The 27,086-nt window shown below is 34.4% G+C and overlaps 1 protein-coding gene and 1 pseudogene across 4 annotated transcripts in view; both read right to left on the bottom strand.

The window, feature by feature from the left end:
- LOC148692654 (putative disease resistance RPP13-like protein 1) overlaps positions 1-27,086 on the bottom strand; it is a 45,453-nt pseudogene that overhangs the window by 8,743 nt on the left and 9,624 nt on the right. The gene's annotated exons all lie outside the window — the stretch shown is intronic.
- Positions 4,951-11,849, bottom strand: LOC148692655 (putative disease resistance RPP13-like protein 1). Of its 3 annotated transcripts, XM_088679991.1 has the most exons (6): positions 11,619-11,843; positions 11,374-11,497; positions 10,824-11,059; positions 10,564-10,691; positions 5,267-10,271; positions 4,951-5,165 (listed from the first exon to the last, which is right to left on the bottom strand). In XM_088679991.1, exon 5 carries the CDS (start codon positions 10,204-10,206, stop codon positions 5,281-5,283), a length of 4,926 nt encoding a protein of 1,641 aa, XP_088536117.1. In that variant the 5' UTR covers positions 10,207-10,271; positions 10,564-10,691; positions 10,824-11,059; positions 11,374-11,497; positions 11,619-11,843; the 3' UTR covers positions 4,951-5,165; positions 5,267-5,280. The 3 variants fall into 3 exon arrangements, with proteins under 3 accessions (XP_088536117.1, XP_088536118.1, XP_088536116.1); XM_088679992.1 differs by having other exon boundaries at positions 5,044-10,271; positions 10,564-10,700; positions 11,619-11,849; XM_088679990.1 differs by having other exon boundaries at positions 5,044-10,271.

Raw genomic sequence — 27,086 nt, 5'->3', positions numbered from 1 at the left:
CAGATAGCCCTCGTATCCATAATTCAAGTGTTCTTGTTTGCCTGGGATTTGTGGATAAAATCGGCAAAACACCTCTTTATTTTTTTGTTTTGGTGTAAAACCCAAACAATAAAAGCCAACAAATCAAGCCACAAAGCCTTCCAACTCCAAAAGAAACCTACAATACAGACAAGATGGAGGAGGAGAAACAACCAGAGTTGGGCAGGAAGCCATCACCGGAAATAATCGTAAATTTCCTGCAGAGCTTTCCAGAAAAGAAGAGGGACTGAGATTTGAGTAGATCCGTACCACGAAGGAGAGACCATCGAATGTCCCAAGCAACATACATGATAGTAATATGAAACCTGAGCAAATCAGCTTTTCCCCTTCTCTTTTTTTCAGCGACAAGAAGATATTTCATCAAAAAATAAAGAAGATTACTGAGAACAGAACGGAACGCAAAGATTATTGACGGACGCGTAAACTCCGTTTATTTTTACTTTTTGGGAGTGAAGTTTCAGCATTTAAGAGAATGAATTAAATAAAAATAAATAAAGAAATCCAGTTGTCTAATAACCATTGGTTCTGAACAACAACTGGCAGAGGTGAGTTGGAGTTCCCGATATCTTGAAAAATTTCTCCTCCCAAAGCAGCCACTCCTTAACCCCCAAAACCTTGACCCAAACCAAATATCGTGGATTACTTTACTTTACAAGAATAAACATGATTAATAATAATATTAATATTAATATTAAAACATTCCCAGCAAGTAATTTTAGATTTATGTCCTGCCATGTGAATTTGCTTTTTACTAATAAGTTTCCGAGCAAATTGACTTTTTCACTATCCAAAAACTGAAAATGCACGAACCCGAAAATGCTAGAAAAGTACAAAAACTAAGTTAACACAATGTAAGTGGAGAGAAACTTAAACATAAATTGTATTGTTAACCCATGGTGTTATGATGACACCCCTATATGTGTCTAGTCATTCCCTAAATATGGTCATTGTTTGCTGAGAGCTCTTCCGGATGGTTTATAGAATATCCCATATTCGCCGTTGGTATATTTTAGGAGTTATACAATTTAGGATTTAGTAAAAGGGTGTGATATCCACACATCTCTTTTTACTTCTCACACACTTTTTTAATTTTCAACCGTCGGATCACATGAAATGAAGTAGATCAAATGACAGAAGTTAATAAGAGATGTGTGAGAAGTAAAAATAGATGTATGGATAGCACATCCCTTTAATAAAACAAGTAGTTTAAATGGAATTTGAGTTTTTGCAGACTACTTTACAGATCAATTTGCTATGATAATTAGGTGTTGACTTGAAAGACTATAACAAGTCTTCCTCTTTCAACGACAACTACTTCAGAACTCTTCAATTGCTATGACGATTACGTGTTGAATATAACAAGCCTTCATCTTTCTGCCCATAAAGAAAGTTAGAATCCTCTTTTTTTCTCTATGCTTAATTTTCGCGGGGTAATATTGTTCTCTTTTTTATCGTTTTCTTATCGCCAATGTCCTACACAGTTATACGAACGATTTTGGGGGAATCAAACATGAAACTTCGGGTGGAAAGGTGACTGCTGGTAAACAACTAAGCTACATTCCCTTTCAACACCAATGATATTATTTTGTGACGGTGTTTGGTTCAGTTTTTTGTAGGTCATTGTAGATAATATAGAGAATCAATTGAAAACAGTAAAAGACACTTAAACAACCTAAGCCACACAACACCAAGAAGAACATGATCCTGCTGACACCAGATTTACCAAAGTTATCATGTATTATGCTTTACCATTTTGGAGTTATACTACTTAATTAGTCACAGAGCTATATTAATTTATGATCCATTTGAAGATGAAGAGCAATTATTATTAGCATATAATTAACGAACATCTAGATGTTTAAGAAAGGAAACAAGTCAAACAACATTAAGCAAGATTTTCATGAAGTGAAATTACTAGCTTATTATGACAATTTGGTAGATTAAGAGAGACCAATTAAGCTCGGTAAACTGAATTAGTGACGAGGAATTTTAGACTTATGTCTTTGTCATGTGAATCTGCTACCAACTTGACATTTCCACTATCCAAAAACTGAAAATGCACCCAAACATGCTAAGAAAGTAAAAAAACAAAGTTAATGCGATGTACGTGGAGAGAAATTTAAACGCGAAAATTGTATTGTTCACCCATGATGTCATAATGGCGTCCCAACATGTGTCTAGTCATTCTCCAAATATGGTCACTGCATGCCAAGAACTCTAGCAGATGGTTTATAGAAGATAACAAAAAGGGAATTTGAGTTCTTGTAGTCTATAGGTCATATTGAACCATTCTCCCTTGGGAATGATTGGAAATTCTAGCCTACAGTACTCATCAAAATCATGGTTATTTATCATAATGCAAATAGTAACGCTCCTCCCCGGGCTCATGTATGCGAACACAAAGCAGTACAAGGAGGTTCGTCGAAACCTGGTTATTAAGATTGATTATAAGGGTGACGTGGTTGCTAATACAGTTGGGTGGTCGGAAAACGTGGCAATCATATAATTATTTTGAATTATAGTAGTATTTTAGTTGATTTTTTTATTGGTACTTAAACTAAAAGTTATGTTACTTAAATTAATAGTTGTATTGAAATTGGTATTCAAAGATCCCGAACACTTAAGTTTTTTTTTTCAACGTATTCTTTAATAAAAGGCGAAAAAATAATTTAATATAAATCCGATGAGCTAAAAAATTGAGATATGAAATTTTCTTCTCGTCCTATTTGGCACGAAAATATCACAAACAATTTCAAGGAAACTCATTGAAATAACTGTATATATCCATGAACATTGGCAACATGTTGTGATAAGCAACTTCTTCTTGGACTGTAAGTTAGCAGACAAACTGAAGGAAAAATGTTCATCTGTAGCTAGCATCCAGCAATGTTAGAATATCACAAGGCATCCCGGAGAAAATCCCGAGTACACGCGACGTTTTTTTCTAGTCGAGGCTCGAAGTACAAGTACTAGCATTTCACTGAGTTCAACATTGTAATGAAAAAGCACGAGAATATACAAACATAAAGCAACCAGCACACCATGTCACCATGGAGCTAACATCCTACGAAAAAGGATAGAAAATAGATACCAGACAGGAAGGAAGAAGCTCAGAAAAGGCAATTGAAACACAACTATTTAGACAACATAAATCCATTTTTCACAAAGCACTTGGCCGACCACATAAGAACTCTAACCTTCCCCGACCACATAATAACCCAGTTAAAAGAAATCTATTTAGCCCTCAATGAAATCCTTGTTTTGGGCAAGGCAATAACAACAAAACCTCTCCATCCAGCTAGTTTATGCATTCAAAGTCGGGATGAAGATCGTACACATACATACAGAACCATACAAACACATGACCATGAAATCTTAGGAAGTACACGATGCCATTAATATACTAAGCATTAAAAGTAAATACAGAAAGTCATAAACACCATCAGGAAGCAATTTGTATATTCGCCACTCAAACAACGAACGATAATAAAAAATAACAATACCTTTTATTCTATTACAATTCGAGCATCCAACCTGAAACCAATTGGCAACGGGTGGAGATGCCCGAGATCATTCAAACTATTTACGTAACACTTCAATTCTCGACATGAGATTCACACTCTCGAAACAATACCTGCTCCAAGAAGCAATATACTCTCAAAAATTTCAACTTGCTAATTTTGTAATAAACACAAAGAAAACTTGTCATTTTCTCACTAACCGTTTTCTGTTCATTTTCATTTTCACTATATTCCTAATTAAACAAAACTATAAATCAAACCGAAAAACTATAATCTGCTCCTCTGACGAATCCAAATTTTGCATCATGTATATGTATTTACTTTAAGAATGATAAAAACATAAAAATTAAAACTAAAAACATGAATTTTGCTAAGAAATTAATATAAAACCAATGCATCTGAGAGAATTACAATCAAGTCAATACAAATTAACGAATAAATCTAAATGAATTAGAGTTCAATCCAATCAGAAACACAGCAAATAAGCATCACAAAGATTAAATTTAAACAAAAACCAAATAAAGCCATACAAAAGATTAAGAATTTATATTCGGATTGAAGAAAGAGATTACGTACCGACATGAATTCGGTCAAAGAAGAAAGAACTTTTTAATTTTCCAGGAAAATGAAATGTCTCGGAAAGCAGAGAGAGAGACATTAGGCCAGAAATGGGCCTAAATTGTATTGTGAAATCTGGGAAAGAATATGAGGCTTTAACGGTTTTTGTTTCGGGATGAACGGCGTTATTTTGCTGACGGGAACGGAAAGATGATTCGTATCGCCGTTAAGTCGGCGTCAGCCCTGACGTGGTTTGTGTGCTTGGAATAAATTTGAGAGTCCAATAAAAAAATGGAAAATTGCATAGACACAATCCTACATTAAATCCATGAATAAAATCGAACCAGTTTTTTCACAGATTCACTTTTTAGTACTGATGTATTACTACCCTCCATTTTCCTTAGAACTCAATTAAAACGCATAATCGTCACCAATGAATAGTGCACTTTTTGAATAAGTGACGAAAGCTTGGTATAACGATTTGATTTACCAAAATTCATCTGCACATATTTTCTACTTTCAAGAAGACAAGGTGTAGTAAAGGAAGTCATTTAGCGGTCATCATTCCACATCGGGAGACTAATTCCCACATCAAAAAGTGGTTAAGTCAGTATACCGAAACTAATGCAATTTTTTGAGAATCCAATCATCATTTAGAAACTAGAGACAACACAACTTCAACAACGAGCCCCTTGCATTTCCATTTCTTTATTGATTGCTTATTCTCGATGCATTAAATAAAATGCAATACTAGCTCATAAGTCAAAATTTGCTTAAATAAAATAAAAGATTAGATTTAAGTGGCTTGGTTAAAATCTTGCTGGGAAAAAACTGAATGGGAAAAACTCCATACTTAGGAGAAAAGGTAGCACATTTATAAAGTTATAATACAAATCAGTGAAAAGGGACCAAGCAAACATAGCAATTGTTTACCCAAAAAAAGCAAATATAGGAATCCATGAGAATAAACGTCGGCCGAGAAATATCCAAGTTGTCGCCAATTGAAGGCCTCCCAAAGTAGCGACTCCTCAACCCCCAAAACCCTACCTAAACCAAATATTGTGGATTACTTTACTTTACAAGAATAAACATGATTAATAATAATAATAATAATATTAATATTAAAACATTCCTCGAGAAAATGATACCCGAACCATCAGCTTCATTTCTCCCTGCCATCTATCTCTATGGAAGCGATGTGGGATATTTTGTGCCAGTAGCGTCCTTTTCCTGGTTGGCATCTCTCTTTTAGCGCTGGACACCCAATGATGACAAGTCTCTCTAGTGAAGTAGGCAGACCCTCCTCTGGAATGGATGCTAGCTTTGGACATTTGGAGAGTTGCAGAGATTGAAGGGAGGTGAGGAATTGAAAGCCCTTGCTGCTCAGTTTCTTCAGATTCGGGAAGCCACTAATTAATAGATAAGTGAGAGATTTGGGGAGGAGCGTCTCCATCCGGACCATGTCGGGTGGAAACGACACCGTATCCGGGTCTTCACCATTGATTTCCAAGTATGTAAGGGAGGTGAGCCTGTGCAACCCCCACTCCAACTCCCACAATGACTTACAGCTCTTGACCTTATTAATTTCAAGAAACGTGAGGTTGGGAGGAAAAGTCAAACCTTCACGGTAGTCGATGCTCAATTCCTCAAGAGAGTTGACATTGTGCATGTCTTCGGGCAACGCCTCCAATTTCTCGCAATTTCTGATATTGATCTTTCTCAGGTTTGAGGGTAGTCTCGGGATGGAAACAAGACTTCCACATTGTTGAATATATAGCTTTTGAAGATTGCTGAGGTGGCATAAGCCATCCGGTAAGGATTTCAGATTTTGGCAATCCCAGATCTCAATATATTCAAGAGAGTTGAGATTGTGCATGTCTTCGGGCAACGCCTCCAATTTCTGGCAACTGGTGATCTGGAACGCTATCAGGTTGGAGGGTATTCTCCCTCCACTCAGTCTCGGGATGGAAACAAGACTTCCACATTTGTAAATACGTAGCTGTTGAAGATTGCTGAGGTGGCATAAGCCATCCGGTAAGGATTTCAGATTTTCACACATACAGATCTCAATATATTCAAGAGAGTTGAGATTGTGCATGTCTTCGGGCAACGCCTCCAATTTCTCGCAATTTCTGATATTGATCTTTCTCAGGTTGGAGGGTAGTCTCGGGATGGAAACAAGACTTCCACATTGTTGAATATATAGCTGTTGAAGATTGCTGAGGTGGCATAAGCCATCCGGTAAGGATTTCAGATTTTCATACATACAGATCTCAATATATTCAAGAGAGTTGAGATTGTGCATGTCTTCGGGCAACGCCTCCAATTTCTCGCAATTTCTGATATTGATCTTTCTCAGGTTGGAGGGTAGTCTCGGGATGGAAACAAGACTTCCACATTGTTGAATATATAGCTGTTGAAGATTGCTGAGGTGGCATAAGCCATCCGGTAAGGATTTCAGATTTTGGCAATCCCAGATCTCAATATATTCAAGAGAGTTGAGATTGTGCATGTCTTCGGGCAACGCCTCCAATTTCTCGCATTCTCTGATCCAGATACATCTCAGGTTGGACGGTCTTCTCCCTCCACTCAGTCTCGGGATGGAAACAAGACTTCCACAGTACCTAATAATTAGAGTTTGAAGATTGCTGAGGTGGCATAAGCCATCCGGTAAGGATTTCAGATTTTGGCAATTCCAGATCTCAATATATTCAAGGCAGTGATTGGTGTTGTCGTTGACGAACCCGTTCGGTGCTATTAAACCCAGTCGTTCACATTCCTCCTCATCTACTAGTGATTTCAAACTTTTGCAATCTTCAATCCTTATACTTCTGAGATTTTGGGGAATCTGGAATTTTGCAAAATATATCAACGAATGGCACTCTCTAATCTCGATGTTTTTAAGAGAAGGTGGCAGACCAACATCTGGAAAAGAAACTAGAGATGAACATTCGTATATGCGAAGCTCTTGAAGAGACGACAGCTGATTTAACCCTTTTGGTAGCTTCAAAAGATTTTCGCACTTTTTTATCTCCAGACATACAAGCTTGCACTCCAATATTTCCAATTGCAGCAACTTCTCTGCTTCTTCTCCCAATTCTTCAACTAGACGAGAGTTGTCTTCAATTTCCAAACGGCCAAGACTAGTCAACCGCTGCAATAATCTACCCTCATTCTTCCATGAAGACGTCAGCTTCTCACATCCATTAATCTTCAAATCTCTAACCTTGCTTAATCCCTTCCTCAACAATTCCCCTGTTTGCAGAGACATCACCTCCGAAATGTTTGAAAGCCGCAAGGACTCAAATAACTCAAACTCAACCTTAGCATCTGTATGCACCAATACTTTACAACCGTTAATATTTAATTGACGAAGTTGTTTGTAGTTGGCAATCGAAACCGCCAATTCCTCACATTCAACAATTTCAAGTTCGGCTAACAAATCGAGGTTCTCTGGCAGCTTGCCTTCCAACTTGGAACATTTTTCGATTGAAAGCCTTTTCAGGCAAGGGAAAACACCACTTCCGTGATCCAGTTGGAAAGGAAGCCACACCTTCCAATGTTGCATATCCACAAACTCGAGAATCTCTAACAGAGGAAAAGCCAAGACACACTCGCCATAAAACTCAGCACCAACACTTTCCACTGCATTCATTCCTCTAATATAAAGCTCTTTGAGTTGAGGCAATTGTCCGAGAGGTGGCAACGATAAACAATTGTTACATTCCTCTAAGCGCACAAGCACCATATTAGAGAAGAAGGAACCTCCAACCCATGATGAAAATTCCTTGTCGGCATAACTCTTGATGGTGAGCTCCTTGATCTTTATATGAGGCTGCAACATGTCAAGCACAGCGGATTCAGTTTCTCCTGTGTCGCTTGAATGAGACCATCCTAGGACCAACGAATCAAGCCCCTCCTTGCATTTCAAGTTGGCCCTCCTGGCATCCTCGACATCAGTCACATTCTCCAATCTTGAGAGGCGCAATGTCCCTCGGAGCTGTGATAGGGGCCTTATCTCTCTTATCCCAGATTGATCACTACCTTCGCTCGCCACAAAAAGAGGCAGTGATTGTAGATTCGTCAATCGACCTAGTTGCGAAGGCATTCCTTCCAACGAAGATGCACCTGAGTTGTTGAGATGGCGCAACTTAATTAGATTGCTCAAGTCCGCAGGCAATGACATCAATTTATAACAACCTTCCAATATCAACGTTTGCAAGTTGTAAAGAGTGCTTGTTGATTTAGGCATACAGGTTATAGCTGTGTAGGAAAGGTCGAGATATCGTAGATATCTCAAATCACCAATTGAGTTTGGCAGCTCAGTTATTCCATAGCCATTAAAAGAGAGCACCCGCAAGTACTGCAATTGTGGCAATAAATCAAAGGTAACCTGACGACTTAAATAATTGTAGGGATAACCCTTTCTTAGTGGCAAGAAGGTTCGCAAACATTTCACTTCAGAAAATACCTCAAATCTTTTAACCCCATCATAAGGACCCATAAGGTAAGACGAATGGCGTGCCTTCGGTTTCAGTTGTACACCATCATTATTTTGCTTATCCTCCAATCTAAAACAAATATCTCCAGCGGCCCATCTTGCTAAATCACCAATGAGGTCATGCATCACATATTTTGAAGTATCTTTGGTTGACTTTTGAAACAATGACCTAGATACGAGCTCCCGAAAATAATCAGCACCTAAATCTTCAATTTGCTTATTATCTTCTGGTCGATGATGAATCAAACCCTCGGCCATCCACAGAAGGATCATTTGCATCTCCCCGAATTCATAGTCATTTGGAAGTATTGAGCAATAGGCAAAGCATCTTTTCAAATGTGAAGGAAGATAAAAGTAACTTAGTCTCAACACGGGAAGTATGTCATGCTCATTTGAGAGACTCCACAACTTCTTGTTCAATATTTCTTCCCATTCGTCTATTTCTTTACGAAGTAGAAAACCACCGAGGGTACTCGCGGCCAAAGGCAATCCCCTACACTTTGCAACAATTTTCTCCTTAAGTAACTCGTAGTTTGGTGGTCTGTCGTCGTTAGCATTCAAGAACGCATGCTGCTCAAATACTTGCAAACAAACATCATTTTCCATAGGCACCAAATTGTGAACCAGCGTGGCAGCTCCCATCATTTTTGAAACATCTGTATCACGTGTTGTCACAACTATCTTGCTTCCTTGTGCTCCATCACGAAAAGGGGACTGCAGCTTCCTCCATTCACCGTAGCTACACGTTTTCCAAACATCGTCTAAAACAATTAAAAACTTCTTCCCCGCTAACTCCTTATGCAGATCATTTTGAACCTTCTCAAAATCTTCTGTGGTATATTGCCGAGACGTGATTGATTGAAGAATTTGCTTTGTCACTCTTTCAAGGTTGAAGTCGTCAGATACGCACACCCAAACGGCTGGTTGAAACATTTGGGTTGCATCCATATCTTTGAGTACTTGTCCGGCGAGTGTTGTCTTTCCGACTCCAGCCATACCAACAATTGCAACTACATCGAAATTGACAGCACGATGCTCTTGTTTTGACAGCAGCTCAACAATCTTCCTTTTGTCCTCCTCCCTTCCAATCACAGGTCCATCTGGTAGACTAGAACTAGGCGGTATGTGTTGGCGTGCCCTTGTAGTCAACATCACAGTATCGATTTTCAAACCGAGCTGGTCTTTTTGTACGGATATCTTTTGTAATCGCTCAGTAATCTTCTGTATGTCTGAGTTCATCTTCAAGTTGAAAACACCATTAGGAAATGGTTTCCATGCTTTGCTTGTTGCGCTGGAATGAGCATGCTGTATCCGACGTTTCAACATTTCAGTATGATATTTATCCAACACGTCTTCCGCATCAAAAGCCAAGTCCCTCAGATCATCGAGCCAGAGCTTCAGTATGTTGCTCTCATCCGCCAGTTGCCTTTTCTCCGCGTCAATCAGCACAGCTCCAATTGCAGACAAGGTGGCAATCCATTCCGTCAGTTTCTTATCGACGCTTTTTACGAGTCCATAGTACTTCAAGACGTCGCGACGCGCCAACTTGTCAACCAGCACTTGGAGGAATGACACAAGAAAAGCCATAGTTTCTTGAATTGGAAGTTTGATCCGTTGAGCAAGTACCAATCAAGACTCACAAGTAGTCACATCTGCGCAATTTAAACAGATTAAACTAATTATTTAGGTACACACACGGGCTCCATTGGGTATGTGAGTCGCGTTACGTTTTACTGTCAAATAGTTCAATTACATGATAAGTTCAATTACGTTATACTCAAAATTGCTTAATTTGAAAGACAAAGCACAAAAGATAAATTCGAGGTTACAAAATCTTATATTTGTTACATTTTAAAATAACATTATCAATTTATAACGTGACACGTTATACAACTTGAAACACGTTACACTAGTAATAGGACCAGATGCGTAGCAATAACTTACGTGAAAGTCGTCAGGTCGCAGATCAAGAGAACACTTGTTTCCAGGGATCAAGTTTCGGTTGAAGTTGAAAACTTTAGCGCAGTTAAGACTGAGTAGTTCCCTGGAAGCTTGAGCTCTCAAGCTTAAAACTGCACAAACTGTTAACCATTAAACCACATAAATATATATATATATATAGCTGCAATTAAGATGAAGAAAATGAAATAATTAAATAAAAATAATGGATTTCCCATATAAATATAATTGGAAGAAGAACTTACAGCATTAAATTAAAGTTTTCAGATGATCATGAAGACGAAGAGACTTGATTCCATCTGATCTGATCTGATCTCGTATTGGAGTCAAAGAATCCAGATTCCAAACGAAAATACTTCAGAACTTTCAATAGTTCAATTTGCTATGATAAATCCTCCCCTTTGTTTTCCCTATCTCTTCATTGTCGCGGGGCTAATTTTGTCTTCTACTTTTTCCTCTGTGTAATAAAAAACTCTTCGTCCTGAGAGCACAACACAAAGCACAAGAAACAGCACATGGTAGAATAGTTAAAAAGCTATACTGCTTTGTAACATAGATTACATTATTTTGCTTCTGTATGCTATTGTAGATAATGTTAAAATAGTCGCGATCTGGTTTCGATTGGGTTTTAGCTTTAATCATGGTCTGTTTTTTTAAGTCAATTGATTTGAAACCTCCTGAGTTTCAATTATATATTGTTTACATATTAAAATAACATTAATAATTTAGGACACGACAAGTTACGCAAATCGAAATTCGAATGAATATATGACCGGATGTGTAGCAAGAACTTACATGGAAGTCGTCGGATCACGAGGAAACTTGCTTCCGACGATCAGTTGAAGACTTAAAGTTGAAATCTTTTAGTGCAATTAAGATTCAAGTAGTTCCCTGGAAGCTTGAGCTCTCGAGCTTAAAACTGCAAAAAGTGTTGAACATCAAGCCATATATATATAGCTGCGATTAAGATGAAGAAAATGAAATAATTAATGAATAAATAATGGATTTCCCATACAGATATAGTTGGAAGAAGAACTTACTGCATTAATTGAAGTTTTCAGATGATCATGAAGATGAAGGGACGTCTTTCCATCAATATGATCGCTTATGAAAATCAACAATTCCAGATTCCAGATGACAAAGACTTTAGAGCTCTTTAATAATTCAATTTACCATTATAAGTCTTCTTGTGACCAGAAAGTAAGTGTGTTACTTTCCTCTTTATTATTATTCTCTCTTTACTGTCGTGGGGTAATAATGTTTATGTTAGTAAAACAAAAAAAAAAGTAATAGGCACTAAATTTGTAAACAAGATTTGCACGCTAAATGATGTATCACATATAAGAATAAACATTTTTATTAACGATTAATTAATAATCTAACTATTAATTCGGAGAAGGAAGAGAGGGGACATAATGGAGAAGAAAGAAGGGGATCATTTTTGTTTTTTTAAATACTTTTCAAAATTAAAAAAGAATATTTAATATAGAAGTTAACTAGTCACTTAGTACTGCGGTATATTAGTATTCATCTTCACTGGTAATGAAAGGTTTTAGGTTTAATTCTCGCCAAAGGCGAATTTGAACCATATTATTATAAGTACATTATGAGGCTATGTCCACCCCTCTCTTTAATGTAGATAATATCGATTGTTCAAAAAAAAAAAAAAATATATATATATATATATATATATTGCTTAAGGGGAGAGATTCCCATTTTTCTAAAAAAATGAGGACATGCTCCCCACCATTGAATTTAACTTTAATGAAATTGTGTGGTTGAGATTGTGTGACCTGTGTTTTAATCTCAACCACACAATTCCATTTAAATCAATCTAACGGTGGGGAGCGTGTCCCCATTTTTGCTATGATAAGTCCTCCTCTTTGCGACCAGAAAGAAAGCTGTACTTTTCACTTTTTTCTCTATCTTCATTGTCATGGGGTCATAATTTTTTAATTGGATCCCCTCCAGAGCAAATAGTTGGGGTCCTCATGACCAACTAATACGGACCGTTGAATTTCGATCCATCGGTTACAAATAAAGGATTCCTCTAAAAAATATAATAATTGTAGTTTTTTGATCGAAATCTAACGACCCCTGCTAGTGAGTCATGAGGATCCCCACCATTTGCTCAAGAGGGGATCCAATTCCCATAATTTTTTGCCTTTTGCTTTTATTTTTTCTCTATCTGGTTTGGATTGGTTTCTAGGAGTGCTTTTATTGTTTTAATTATAAGAAAACTTCTTACAAGTTATGAGCATTGGATAATTTGTATTAATTTGAATTATTATTATTATTTTAACAAAATAAAAAAGAATTATTGTTTTTATTGTGATTTTGTAAATTCAGGTTATTCAATAATCATAACATTTAATATTACATAACATTAAAGTGAAACTCTTGGGAGTGTGCAGCTTTCTACAAGTAAGAAATACTTGTAAATTTTTCAAAAGAAAAATTATAACAATGGTCCTTCAATTTTCATCCAATTAGAGTAATGGTCTTTCAACTAAAAATTCCTGACTATTGTTTCCTTAACTCCTTAAAATGTGCAGTTATGGTCATTTTCATCAACTTCGTTAGAACTTCTTTCAAAATGAGTCACATGTCACGAACATGAGGATGAACCAAGGGACAAATATGGAAAACCAAATGAGAAAAATTATAGCAATGGTCCCTCAACTGTAATTCAATTGGAGAAATGATCATTTAACTCTAATCAATTGGAGCAATGGTCCCTAAACTTCAACCCAACTATAGTGATAGTCTTTCCAACATATTTCATTTGACGAAATTCTGACAGAGTTAATGAAAATGATCATAGCTGCACGTTTTGATAAGTTAAGGAATCAATATTTGTAGCTTTTTAATTAATAAACTATTACTCAAATTAAGTTAAAATTAAAAGATCATTGATATAATTTTTTCTTTTCAAAATGTAATAAAAACGGCTTTTGTCCTGAGCCACACAATACAAAGCGCAAGAAAACAAAATTGATAATTTGGCAGACCAGGAAAACGCATGGCAATTGGCAAACCCCAGGGCTCTTTATCCTGCCGACACCAGATTTTACCAAAGTTACCCAACACGCGTCCTGCTTCAACTTTACCATCATTTAATTTGTGTAATAATTTATAAAACGGGAAATTGAGCAAGATTTTCATGGAGGAGTGAAAGTACTGTAAGCAAGTGGATTGTTTTGAGATAAAGTATTTCTCTTCAAATCACTATAAAATAGAATAGATTAGATATTTTTTGATATTTTTTTTTGTAGAACCTTGATAGTACATTGATATGAAAAAAGAAATTACATTTAGTCAAGAGATGATATAAACATTACTCTTTAAAAAACAAAAAAAACAAAAATAAAAGAATAGAAGACCAAATTCCTCTAAAATAAAATCTAAAAAGTAAAAAGTAAAAACGTTTTAAACGAAAAAAATTTTAAAGGAATTTTACCCAAAAAAAAAAAAAAAATCAAAAGAATTAGGCTCTTCTGTCAACATTCCACCAATAGCACACGTTAGAAAAGCTGCAATTCCATTAACCGAAAGCTGCAACTAGCACATGCTAGAAAAGTTAAAAAAGTTGTATTCTTTCTGTGAGAATCACTTATCTGATTCGTCATTGTCTCATTATTTCAAATAAGTAACACAATAACCTGTGAAAAGAAATTTAACATCAAATAAAAAAATTTAGTCCAACTGATATTATCTAGTCTAAAATGTAACGACCATTAAGATTTCTCAAAAATAGCAAACTAAATTTTAATCTTTAAATAAGATGAAATTTAGAAAAATATCTTATATAAGATTAAAAATTAATTTTAGTTCGTAGACTCTATTTAATGCCAGCATATGTATTCAATGTTTCTTTTTTTATTTCTAATTTTATGAATTTAAATTTTATGAAAATATTATAAATTTTAATTCTCATTATGGTAGGCATCTTATATAAGAAAATATTTTCGTAGAGATTTTTCAGTACACTTATGTTTTTGCATATTTTTTTATCTGCCACTAGTTCATAAAAATATATTTAGATACAAACATTTCGGTACAATGGGTTAGTATAATATGTTTAGGTACGAACATTTCGGTACACTAGTTTAGTATAATATTTTTAGGTACCAACATTTCGGTACACTAGTTTAGTATCATATAATTAGGTATAGAGTTTTGGTACACTTATGTTTTTACATATTTTCTTATCTGTCACTAATTCACTATAATATATTTAGGTACGGGCATTTTGGTACACTAATTTAGTAAAATATATTATGATATGGATGTTTAGGTACACTAATTGGAGAAAGTTAAATAAAATTGTATAATAATAAATTTAAAATTTAATGTAATAACATTAAATAAGTTATCTATTAAATATAAAAACTTTGACAAAAAAAAAATTCTATTAAATATAAAAACAAAAATATCATATGAATTTGAATTAAGTACACATTAAGGGTCTAAAATCAATAATCAATCTAACACCAGATTTTTTTTTTTTTTTTTAAATTTTAATCTTCTTTAAGGATTAAAATTCAAAAGCCCTTTTCAAAAATCAATGACACCAGGTATTATGAAATCGTATTGCTCGAATAATATTAGGGCAATTAGTCAAAAAGGGGCAAAAAGAGGGCAAAAATCTGTGAAAGTCATATTGCCCTTCGTTAGTCAAAAAGAGGGCAAAAATGCAGCAATTACGCAACACAACACAAAGGACAAGAAAGCAAAGTTGATGATTTGGCAGACCAGGAAAACGCATGGCAATTGGCAAACACCCCAGGCCTCTTTATTCTGCCGACACCAAAGTCACCATGCGTCTTTCTTCAGCTCTACCATCGTTCATTCACAACCATCTGGGTCAACCTTTTTTTGGCGGGTTCGAGAAGACTGGGACATAACACAATCACAGTTGCAGAGACTTCGGCTGCTAGAGAAGTTCTGTTGGTGGCTAGATCGCGTGATATCAAGAAGGGTTTGATTGAAGGAGACTCGAAGATTGTCATTGTGATCACGGAAAAGTGTTGCATTTCTTGGCGTATTAGTGCAATTGTTGAAGATATCAAATGACTAACCGTTTCATTTGATTTTATAAGCTGGAAGCATATTTTTAGGAAAGCAAGTTTTGTAGTGGATGTCATCACCTTATATGGGCATGTGTTAAATAACTTTCATGTTTGGATTTGTTGCGTTCCTTTTGCAGCTACTAGTGCCTTGTTGTTCTACTCAAATATATAAAAAAAAAATTAGAAAAATTTATATGATGGTTTGAATAACTCACTTATGTGTCTACCCTAAAGTGTAATGGTCATGAAAATTTTTCATATAACGAGTACACCGTTAATATGATATCACATTGCTTGAATAATATAAGGACAATTAGTCACAATAGACTATTGATTGAATAATACAATGACAATTATCACAGTAGATACCTTTTGACAAATTGTGACACTTTTCATTACACTTTTGAATATTGCTTTTGCAATGTGTGAGATTTCATAGGGCCCTTCCTTGATCAGAAAGAGGGCAGAAATGCAGCAATGACCTAACAACACCCAATGGGCAATTTTTTTGAACTTCGAGCTTACCAAATCGGAAATTTGTGAAATTTGAGCTTACCCAATTGACAATTTTTGAACTTGAACTTGCCCAATTGGAAATTTGTTAACTTTGAGCTTACCCAATTGAAAATTTTAAAACTATTCATCTTACCCAGTTGGTGATTTGTATCAGAAAGATTTCAGACTATGCATCATGTCTATGATGCTTCCGTCCTCTTGGACATGAGGTTTTTATAGGAGTTAGGCCGGCCACATCTAGAATTTGATCTAACATGTGTTGGTGTGTGATTAACCAAGATGAGTTATTCTTAAGATAAATGATGAAAAAATCATCTCAAAGATCACTTTTGAAAATCAACAAATCCAAATTCCAAACGACAAAGACTTTAGAGCTCTTCAATAATTCAATTTGCTATGGTGAGTCTTCCTCTTTGTGACCAGAAAGAAAGTTTTGCTTTTCTCCTCTCTCTCTCTCTCTCTCTCTCTCTCTCTCTCTCTCTCTCTCTTCATTGTCATGGGGTCATATAATGATTTCCCTTTTATTTTTGTTTTTATTTTATTTTTTGTTTTTATCTTTTATTTATCTTTTATTTTTTTAGCTTTAAGCGCAAGAGTGGAAGCTCTTTGAACAAATTGAGTTGTAGTCTTTTGCGGCATGGATTACATTGATCTGATTCGTCATTGTCTCATTATTTTTAATCGTGTATAAAATATTCTTTCTATGAGAATCACTTATCTGATTCGTCATTGTCTCATTATTTCAAATAAGTAATACAATAACGTGTGAAAAGAAATTTAACATCAAATAAAAAAAATTTAGTAAAACTGACATTATGCTTTGAATAATTCATGCGTCTAGTCTAAAATGTAACGACTATTAACATTTTTCAAAAATAGAAAATTAGATTTTAATTTCTAAATAAGATGAAATTTAGAAAAATATTTTATACACGATTAAAAATTAATTTTAATCTCTAAACTCTATTTAATGCCAGCATATGTATTCAATGTTTCTTTTTTTATTTATAATTTTATGAATTTAAATTTTATGAAAATATTATAAATCTTAATTCTCATTATGGCAGGCATCTTATATAAGAAAATATTTTTGTAGAGATTTTTCGGTACACTTATGTTTTTGCATATTTTCTTATCTGCCACTAATTCATAAAAATATATTTAGGTACGAACATTTAGGTACAATGGATTAGTATAATATGTTTAGATACGGACATTTCAGTACACTAGTTTAGTATAATATATTTAGTTACCGACATTTCAGTAGGAATCATATAACTAGTTTGTAAACTTTGTGCTTTACCCAGTTGGTGATTTGTATAGGTAAGTTTTCAGACCATCTAGATTCCAGACGACAAAGACTTCAGAGCTCTTCAATAATTCAATTTGCTATGATAAATCCTCCTCTTTGCGACCAGAAAGAAAGCTGTACTTTCCACTTTTTTCTCTATCTTCATTGTCATGGGGTCATACTTTTGGAATTGGATCAGCAAATAATGGGGATCCTCATGATCAACTAACACAGATATTTAGATTTCGATTCAACGGTTATAAACAGATGGTCATTTTAAAAATTATAATAATTATAATCGTTGGATCAAAATTCAACGATCCCTACTTGTGGGTCATGCGGATCCCCACCATTTGCTCAGGAGGGGATCCAATTCCCATAATTTTTTGCCTTTTGCTTTTATTTTTTTCTCTATCTGGTTTGGATTGGTTTCTAGGAGTGCTTTTATTGTTTTAATTATAAGAAAACTTCTTACAAGTTATGAGAATTGGATAATTTGTATTGATTTGAATTATTATTTTTATTTTGACAAAATAAAAAAGAATTATTGTTTTTATTGTGATTTTGTAAATTCAGGTTATTCAATAATCATAACATTTAATACTACATAACATTAAAGTGAAATTCTTGGGAGTGTGCAGCTTTCTACAAGCAAGAAATACTTGTAAATTTTTCAAAAGAGAAATTATAGCAATGGTCCCTCAATTTTCATCCAATTGGATTAATGGTATTTCAACTAAAAATCATGACTATTGTTTCCTTAACTCCTTAAAACGTGCAGTTATGATCATTTTCATCAACTTTGTTAGAACTTCCTTCAAAATGAGTCACATGTCGCACACATGAGGATGAATCGAGGGACAAAAATGGAAAACCAAATGAGAAAAATTATAGCAATGGTCCTTCAATTGTAATTCAATTGGAGAAATGATCCTTTAACTCTAATCAATTGGAGCAATGGTCCCTAAATTTCAACCCAACTATAGTGATAGTCTTTCCAACATAACTCATTTGACGAAATTCTAACAGAGTTAATGAAAATGATCATAACTGCACGTTTCGATGTGTTAAGAAATCAATATTTATAGCTTTTTAATTAATAAACTATTGCTCAAATTAAGTTAAAATTAAAAGATCATTGATATAATTTTTTCTTTTCAAAATGTAATAAAAACGGCTTTTGTCCTGAGCCACACAATACAAAGCGCAAGAAAACAAAATTGATAATTTGGCAGACCAGGAAAACGCATGGCAATTGACAAACCCCAGGGCTCTTTATCCTGCCGACACCAGATTTTACCAAAGTTACCCAACACGCGTCCTGCTTCAACTTTACCATCATTTAATTTGTGTAATAATTTATAAAACGGGAAATTGAGCAAGATTTTCATGGAGGAGTGAAAGTACTGTAAGCAGGTGGATTGTTTTGAGATAAAGTATTTCTCTTCAAATCACTATAAAATAGAATAGATTAGAAATTACTTGATTTTTTTTTTTTTTTGTAGAACCTCGATAGTACATTGATATGAAAAAAGAAGTTACATTTAGTCAAGAGATGATATAAACATTACTCTTTAAAAAAAAAACAAAAATAAAAGAATAGAAGACCAAATTCCTCTAAAATAAAATCTAAGTAAAAACGTTTTAAACCAAAAAAATTTAAAAGAATTTTACCCAAAAAAAAAAAATCAAAAGAATGAGGCTCTTCTGTCAACATTCCACCAACAGCACAGGTTAGAAAAGCTGCAATTCCATTAACCCAAAGCTGCAACTAGCACATGCACATGCTAGAAAAGTTAAAAAAGTTGTATTCTTTCTATGAGAATCACTTATATGATTCGTCATTGTCTCATTATTTCAAATAAGTAACACAATAACGTGTGAAAAGAAATTTAACATCAAATAAAAAAAATTTAGTCAAACTGATATTATCTAGTCTAAAATGTAACGACCATTAAGATTTTTCAAAAATAGCAAACTAGATTTTAATCTATGAATAAGATGAAAGTTAGAAAAATGTCTTATACAAGATTAAAAATTAATTTTAGTCCTTATACTCTATTTAATGCAAGCATATGTATTCAGTGTTTCTTTTTTTATTTCTAATTTTATGAATTTAAATTTTATGAAAATATTATAAATTTTAATTCTCATTATGGTAGGCATCTTATATAAGAAAATATTTTCGTAGAGATTTTTCAGTACACTTATGTTTTTGCATATTTTCTTATCTGCCACTAGTTCATAAAAATATATTTAGGTACGAACATTTCGGTACAATGAGTTAATATAATATGTTTAGGTACGAACATTTCGGTACACTAGTTTAGTATAATATATTTAGGTACCAACATTTCGGTACATTAGTTTAGTATCATATAATTAGGTACACTTATGTTTTTACATATTTTCTTATCTATCACTAATTCACTATAATATATTTAGGTACGGGCATTTTGGTACACTAATTTAGTAAAATATATTATGATATGAATATTTAGGTACACTAATTGGAGAAAGTTAAATAAAATTGTATAATAATAAATTTAAAATTTAATGTAATAACATTAAATAAGTTATCTATTAAATATAAAAACTTTGACAAAAAAAATTCTATTAAATATAAAAACAAAAATATAATATGAATTTGAATTAAGTACACATTAAGGGTCTAAAATCAATAATCAATTTAACACCAGATTTTTTTTTTTTTAATTTTAATCTTCTTAAAGGATTAAAATTCAAAAACCCTTTTCAAAAATCAATGACACCAGGTAATATGAAATCAGATTGCTCGAATAATATTAGGGCAATTAGTCAAAAAGGGGCAAAAAGAGGGTAATATGATATCACATTACATGAATAATATAAGGACAATTAGTCACAATAGACTATTGATCGAATAATACAATGACAATTATCACAGTAGATACCTTTTGACAAATTGGGGCACTTTTCATTACACTTTTGAATATTTGCTTTTGCAATCTGTGAGATTTCATAGGGCCCTTCCTTGATCAGAAAGAGGGCAGAAATGCAGCAATGACCTAACAACACCCAATGGGCAATTTTTTTGAACTTCGAGCTTACCAAATCGGAAATTTGTGAAATTTGAGCTTACCCAATTGACAATTTTTGAACTTGAACTTGCCCAATTGGAAATTTGTCAACTTTGAGCTTACCCAATTGAAAATTTCAAAACTTTTCATCTTACCCAGTTGGTGATTTGTATCAGAAAGATTTCAGACTATGCATCATGTCTATGATGCTTCCGTCCTCTTGGACAAGAGGTTTTTATAGGAGTTAGGCCGGCCACATGTAGAATTTGATCTAACATGTGTTGGCGCGTAATTAACCAAAATGAGTTATTCGTAAGATAAATGATGAAAAAATCATCTCAAAAATATTATTTACTATCTCAAAGATCAGTTTTGAAAATCAACAAATCCAATTCCAAACGACAAAGACTTTAGAGCTCTTCAATAATTCAATTTGCTATGATGAGTCTTCCTCCTTGTGACCAGAAAGAAAGTTTTGCTTTTCTCCTCTCTCTCTCTCTCTCTCTTCATTGTCATGGGGTCATATAATGATTTTCCCTTTTATTTTTGTTTTTATTTTATTTTTTGTTTTTATCTTTTATTTATCTTTTATTTTTTTAGCTTTAAGCGCAAGAGTGGAAGCTCTTTGAACAAATTGAGTTGTAGTCTTTTGCGGCATGGATTACATTGATTTTTTTTTTCGTGTGTAGAGATAGCCACTATCTGATTTGAATTGGCTTCCATGCTACTAGCATTACAAGTTATGAGCATTGGATGATTTGTATTTATTTGAATTATTATTTTTATTGTGATTTCGTAAATTCAAGTTATTCAATACTTGAAAATTGAAACTATGGCTGTCCGAGTTGGCAGCTAAAACGGGTTTCTAAAATTTTATTGTCGAGAGTGACTTACTTCAGATCATTTTCCCACTGAATAATCATGTTATGGATTTGTCCCTTGTTGGTCCAATCATAAAGGATGTCGAGTAGTTAATGCGGATGATCGCTGAAATATCTGCTTCCCATGCCTGCCGCCAAGCTAACTCAGTTTCTCGCAGATTTTCCTTCGTTCGAGAGATGCTTGTACTTGGTTTTACAATCCACCAGTGATCATCTGTGATCTATTGGAGGAGGACCTCTTCATTCCTTGTACTTCCTAGCTTTGCCTAGTTTTTTTAAATGAAATATATTGCTCTTTTATAAAAATAAAAATACTCGTAATATTTAATATCATGTAACACCAAGGTGAAACTTTTAGAATTCTCTTGCCTCTTATTTCTCTCTCCTTCCCTCCCCTCCTTTAATATTTTGTTTTTTTGTCTTCCTGTCTCTATAAAAAATCAATACAAGATATTATTGTGGCTTAATCGTAACCATTCAAATAATAAGAAAGCAAAAAGAAAAAAAAATTAAAGGGGAAGAGAATCCTCCTCCAATAAGAAAAAAAAAAACGCTTTTGTCCTGAGCCACACAACACAAAGCGCGAGAAACCAAAGTTGATAATTTGGCAGACCAGGAAAACGCATGGCAATAGCCAAAGTTACCACCAGCCCTGCTTCAGCTTTACCATTGTTTAGCCATAAGGGCTGTAACTAATCTCCACACTTTAGTTTGTGTAATAAGTCAAAACAGTTTTATTTTAGAGTAATCATTTGAAGTCTTGAAGATGAAGATAAAGGTTTTATTAGCAGATCTTGAATATATAGATGTTTAAAATGGAGTGATAGTATTACAAGCGGTGACTGGCCTTTCTTTTCAAACCACTGCAGCTTGTTAGAATATAGAGAGGTTTAACAAAACACTTCTGATACTATTTATTTTTAATGAAAAATCATATTTATACATTTCTCTGGTATTATTCACTATACTTTTAAAAAGAGTTTTTCATTAAAAGGGAAGTTTTTTTTGGATTTTTCTTTAATTTTCCTTAGAATATAAGGAATGTTTGTATTTTTGTCATTTTAGTTGGAATAGAATATTCTCCAGATTTTCTTTGTGGGGTTCCGGATAATCAATCAATCGTGTCTGATGATCAATTAATCGTGTCCGTTCATCGTACATCGTGCGGTTAGAAATCATTTAAAATTTTTAGTTTAAAATTGAATATAAATAGTACCTAACGAAAACAGGCTGCACGATATATGATGAATGAACACGATTGATTGATCTTCGAATTCCCACAAAGAGGATTCGGAGAGGATCCTTGTCTATTTGAGTTATCTAGAGAATGCCACATGTCTTGTTATTAGTGGCTGTTGAGATTTGTATAAGGTTGTTATGAGTTGTGCGAGTATAAATATTAAGAGCGCCTTATAATAATTAACTTAATATTAAGAGCGCCTTATAATAATTAACTTAACAAAAATCGAAAGATTCAGGTGCAAGATTCACTTTCGCTCTATATACCTTTCGATCTCTCTCTCTAGCTCCATAGCTTGGATTAATTACACAAAAATCCTCTGAAGTTTATCAAGTTTTTAATCTTGTCACGTTTGATACATTACACTAATACTCCCTCACATTTTAATTCACTTTCATATAACCTCTTAAGTCAAAATTCTGTTAATAAATTGACAACTTTATCCTTATAACTAATTAATTAAATAATAATAAAATTTATTAAAAAAGAAAATATTAAAAAAAAATAAATTAAAAACTTAAAAAATCGAAAGGGAAAAACCCTAAACCCTCCCAATTCCAAGCCGTGCCGTTCTTCCTCCCCACCGTATCACCATCGCCACGTTCATCCCCTTCCTGTCGCCCGCCCCACCCTCTCGAAAAAGGGCTATTCTTTGTTCTCTGTATAAATGCACCATACACATGGTCCAGAACATAATGTAGTATTTCCAGATTCATAGTCACCATTTTTTAGAGAAACCCAGAAATTCAAACACCAAAATTTTCACCGAAGTTGGGTTTTTTGATCAATTTGAACAAAACCCAGATGAGATTCTATGCAAATTTTGAGAAACAAAGAAGAACCCAAAATCCAGAATGTCGGGAAAAAAAAAAAAAGATTTGGGAATTTTATCATCTAAACTCATCTCTCAACACTTCCCATTCCCCAGCGCATTCCCACCCAACCATCCCAACCCAATCTAGATTAGTCCCACTCCCTCCTGACCATACCCAACTGAAACCTTACACACCCATCTCGGATTGTGGGTCCAGATCGTACAACCCATAGAATACATGGGTTGCTTTTCATGGCCATGGCAGCGCTGGAACTCTCCGGTGCCAACAGCAGTGCAGAGTTTTCCATAGTGGAATGATCAATCGTTGGCTTTTTCTTTCTTGATTAATACATGACTTGTGCTTGGTGTAGGAGTTGAAGGATTTGGGCAGCGGGCAGGCATGGCGAGAATGGTGGTGGTGTGAATTAGTCAGAGAAAGAAAGAGAGAAGGAGAAGTTTTTAATTTATTTTTTAATGTTTAATTATTTTTTTTTCCAATATATTTCTTTATTATTTAATTAGTTAGTTATAAGGGTAAATTTGTCAATTTAATAACAAAACTTTGACTGAAGGGGTTATATGAAAGTGAATTAAAACGTAAAGGAGTGTTAGTGTAATATTTCAAATGTGAGGGGAGTTTTGTGAAATCTCAATAAACTTCAAGGGGTGTTTGTGTAATTAACCCTCCATTGCTAAGTTTCTTCATTTCAGTTGCGTTCAAATTATTTTCGTTCCCATAATTAGTTTAGTCTAGATTAGCTATCGTTTATCATTTTTTTTTTGTGTTTTTGTAAACTTCACTAATATAAGAAAATTTTATGATATGAAAAAAAAAGGTTGCACCTAATTAGAGTGTAACATAAATCTTATTTCTCTAAAAAAAATTACACCAAAAAAAAAAAACATAAGACCAAAATCCTCTAAAACAAATCCTGAAAAGTAAAAACTTACAAAACAACTTTGGACAAAAAAAAAAACAAAAAAAAAAAAAATACTTACAAAACAAAAAAAGTTCATAAAAACTTAGGTTGGTCATTGTGTCAGCATTCCACCAACAGCATTTGCTAAAAAAGTTGCAATTCCACTATCCCAAAGTTGCAATGGCACTTTTTCCCATCACAATCCAAGGACGGCAATTCCACGAACAGCACATGGAAAAGTTAAAAAGTTGTATTTTTTTCCCAAGAAAATCACTTATCTAGTTAGTTACTGTTCTAAATAAACAACACAATAACGTCTAAAGAAAAATTTAACATCAAATAAAAAAATATTAGAAAACTTGATATTATGTTTTGAATGATTCATTCATGTGTTTAGTCTGAAGTGTAATAGCGATGAAGAATTTTCATAAAACGAGTACATCGTCATTATGATATCGCATTGCTCGAAATGAAATTACCACAATATACATGCTTTGACAAATTGTTGCACTTTTGATTGCACTTTTTAAAAATTTCTCTCTTGATTATCTGTAAAAAATTAATATTGTCTTTCATTAATCAGAAGGGGGGCAAAAAAAACAACTACGCTCTAACGACAAACAATGGGCAATTTTGAACATTGAGCTTACCCAATTGGCAATTTGTGAAACATGAGCTTACTCAATTGACAATTTTTGAACTTTGAGCTTACCCAATTGGCAATTTGTGAAATATGAGCTTCACCCAATTGAAAATTTTGAAACTTTGAGCTTACCCAGTAAATAATTTGTATCAGAAAGTTTTCAGACCATGCATCCGGCGTGAATATAGCTTAATTGTAGGATCCATACAATGAATCCAAAGTTTTTGTGTGCCTGTACAGTTCTTCTAGTAAAAGATAACGAAGACTTGCTCAAAACACTACTTTTCAAGTTGATATCAAAGCGGCTTCGGAAGAACACCATCTCTCCCCTAAAAAAAACCCTCGCTGCACTCCTGAATCAGTGCTACAAGGGCTTGAACGAAACTACTTATCTCACCCATCAAATCATATCTACACCACCACAAAACCTTCCATCACCGATGCACGTATTCTATCTCACAAAATCCCAATAGTTCTTAATGGGAGATGGTGACACTGAATCTTCGTACGCTAAGCCTGGAAATTCTGAAGCTTAAGCCATGGTGGCCCAAAATCGGTCTAATCAAAACCGATCCTCTAAAAAACAGCAGGACAGAGGAAGAAATACTAATGGTGCTGACAAGTCCATCTACAAATATGATCATTGCGGAGAAAATGGTCACACCAAAACCCAATGCTTTGAACTCATGAGGTTTCCATAATAGTTGGACCACTGTCGTGATCCGCAGAAGAAAAATTCCAAGATGACCTCCACTGTTACAGTTGTTGAAACAAAGGTTAAAGGATAATGATGATGTCACTAGGAATGCCTCTGCATTGGTAGCCGCTGCAAGTAATGGTGGTAAGATTTTAAATAAGTCTGCATCTGTTTCTAACAGTGCATGGATAATTGATTCCGGTGCTACGGATCATATGACTTTGACAGTGGATGGAGAAGAGAAAATCTAACATCTGAGAAGGAGAAGAGAAAATCTAACGTCTGGTTATGGCATTGATGTTTGGGGTAATGGATCCTCCGGGTTTATCAAGAAATTCAGGTTCTCCGCATTGATAACGGAGGAAAATATTTGAGTTCTGAATTTCAGCAGTATTTATGAACACATGCAATTGTTCACCAAACCACTAGTCTTATACACCCCAGCAGAATGGGGTAGCAGAGCGGAAGAACCGTTACTTACTGGAGGTTGTTTGGGCTTCACTGATCGAAGCTCATATGCCATTGTCCCATCGAAGCTCATATGCCAGTCCATTGACTAGACCGGTGTCCTATTAAGTGTTTATTTTTAATAAACGATGGGATACTCCACAATAAGTCATCTAAACTATGAAGATGAGAGAAGATTCGAACTTGGGTGCAAAAACGTGAGCACAATGCTCTAGTCAACTTAACTTGAACCAAGTCTGGCTTTTTAAGTGCAAATTTTGTAATCTAACCTAGTGTGGACTTCTCTAAACTAGTTGGTGTAATAAATTTATATATGTTTCAAGAAAAGCGAACTTTAATTTTTGGAAAAGAAGTATATGATTCGATGTCCAATCTTTTGGTGTATGATGGTGAATAAGCAAATTGACCAAAAGAGGAAGAATAAAGGCAATAAAGATTGCTGCATTATACATAATCTTACAACTCCACCATACCAAAATATATTCTAGCATTCACTTATCATCCTTGAGAAGAATGAGGTTAAAAGTAGAACTAAAACCAGTGCTGGCCAAAGAAACAAGAAAGCAGCAGGAGTGCTGAGGTGTCATAAGCCATCCGGTAAGGATTTCAGATTTTGGCAATTCCAGATCTTAATATATTCAAGACAATAATTAGTGTTGCCGCGGAAGAACCCGTCCTCTGCGATTAGCTCCAGTCGATCACAATGCACTATCTGAAGGTGTTTAAGTGTCCTGAGAAGCTGGCCACTCAATGATAACGACGTCAGAGATTCACATCCTTGGATTTCCAAGTACTCAAGACAACTATGAGAAGAAGACGACCAAGAAGAATCAACAGCCTCCTCATCTACTAGTGATTTCAAATTTTTGCACCCTCTTATCTCTATTCTTCTAAGATTTTGGGGAAT

The sequence above is a fragment of the Pyrus communis genome, chromosome 11, assembly GCF_041283825.1.
Source record: "Pyrus communis isolate YQ-2024b chromosome 11, ASM4128382v1, whole genome shotgun sequence".
In the NCBI taxonomy this organism is placed as follows: Eukaryota; Viridiplantae; Streptophyta; class Magnoliopsida; order Rosales; family Rosaceae; genus Pyrus; species Pyrus communis.
This window is presented reverse-complemented; position numbering and strand designations above follow the sequence as displayed.

Excerpts from the sequence above, each read along its gene's own strand:
- LOC148692655 (XM_088679992.1), bottom strand. The coding sequence starts at position 10,206 with ATGGCTTTTCTTGTGTCATTCCTCCAAGTGCTGGTTGACAAGTTGGCG.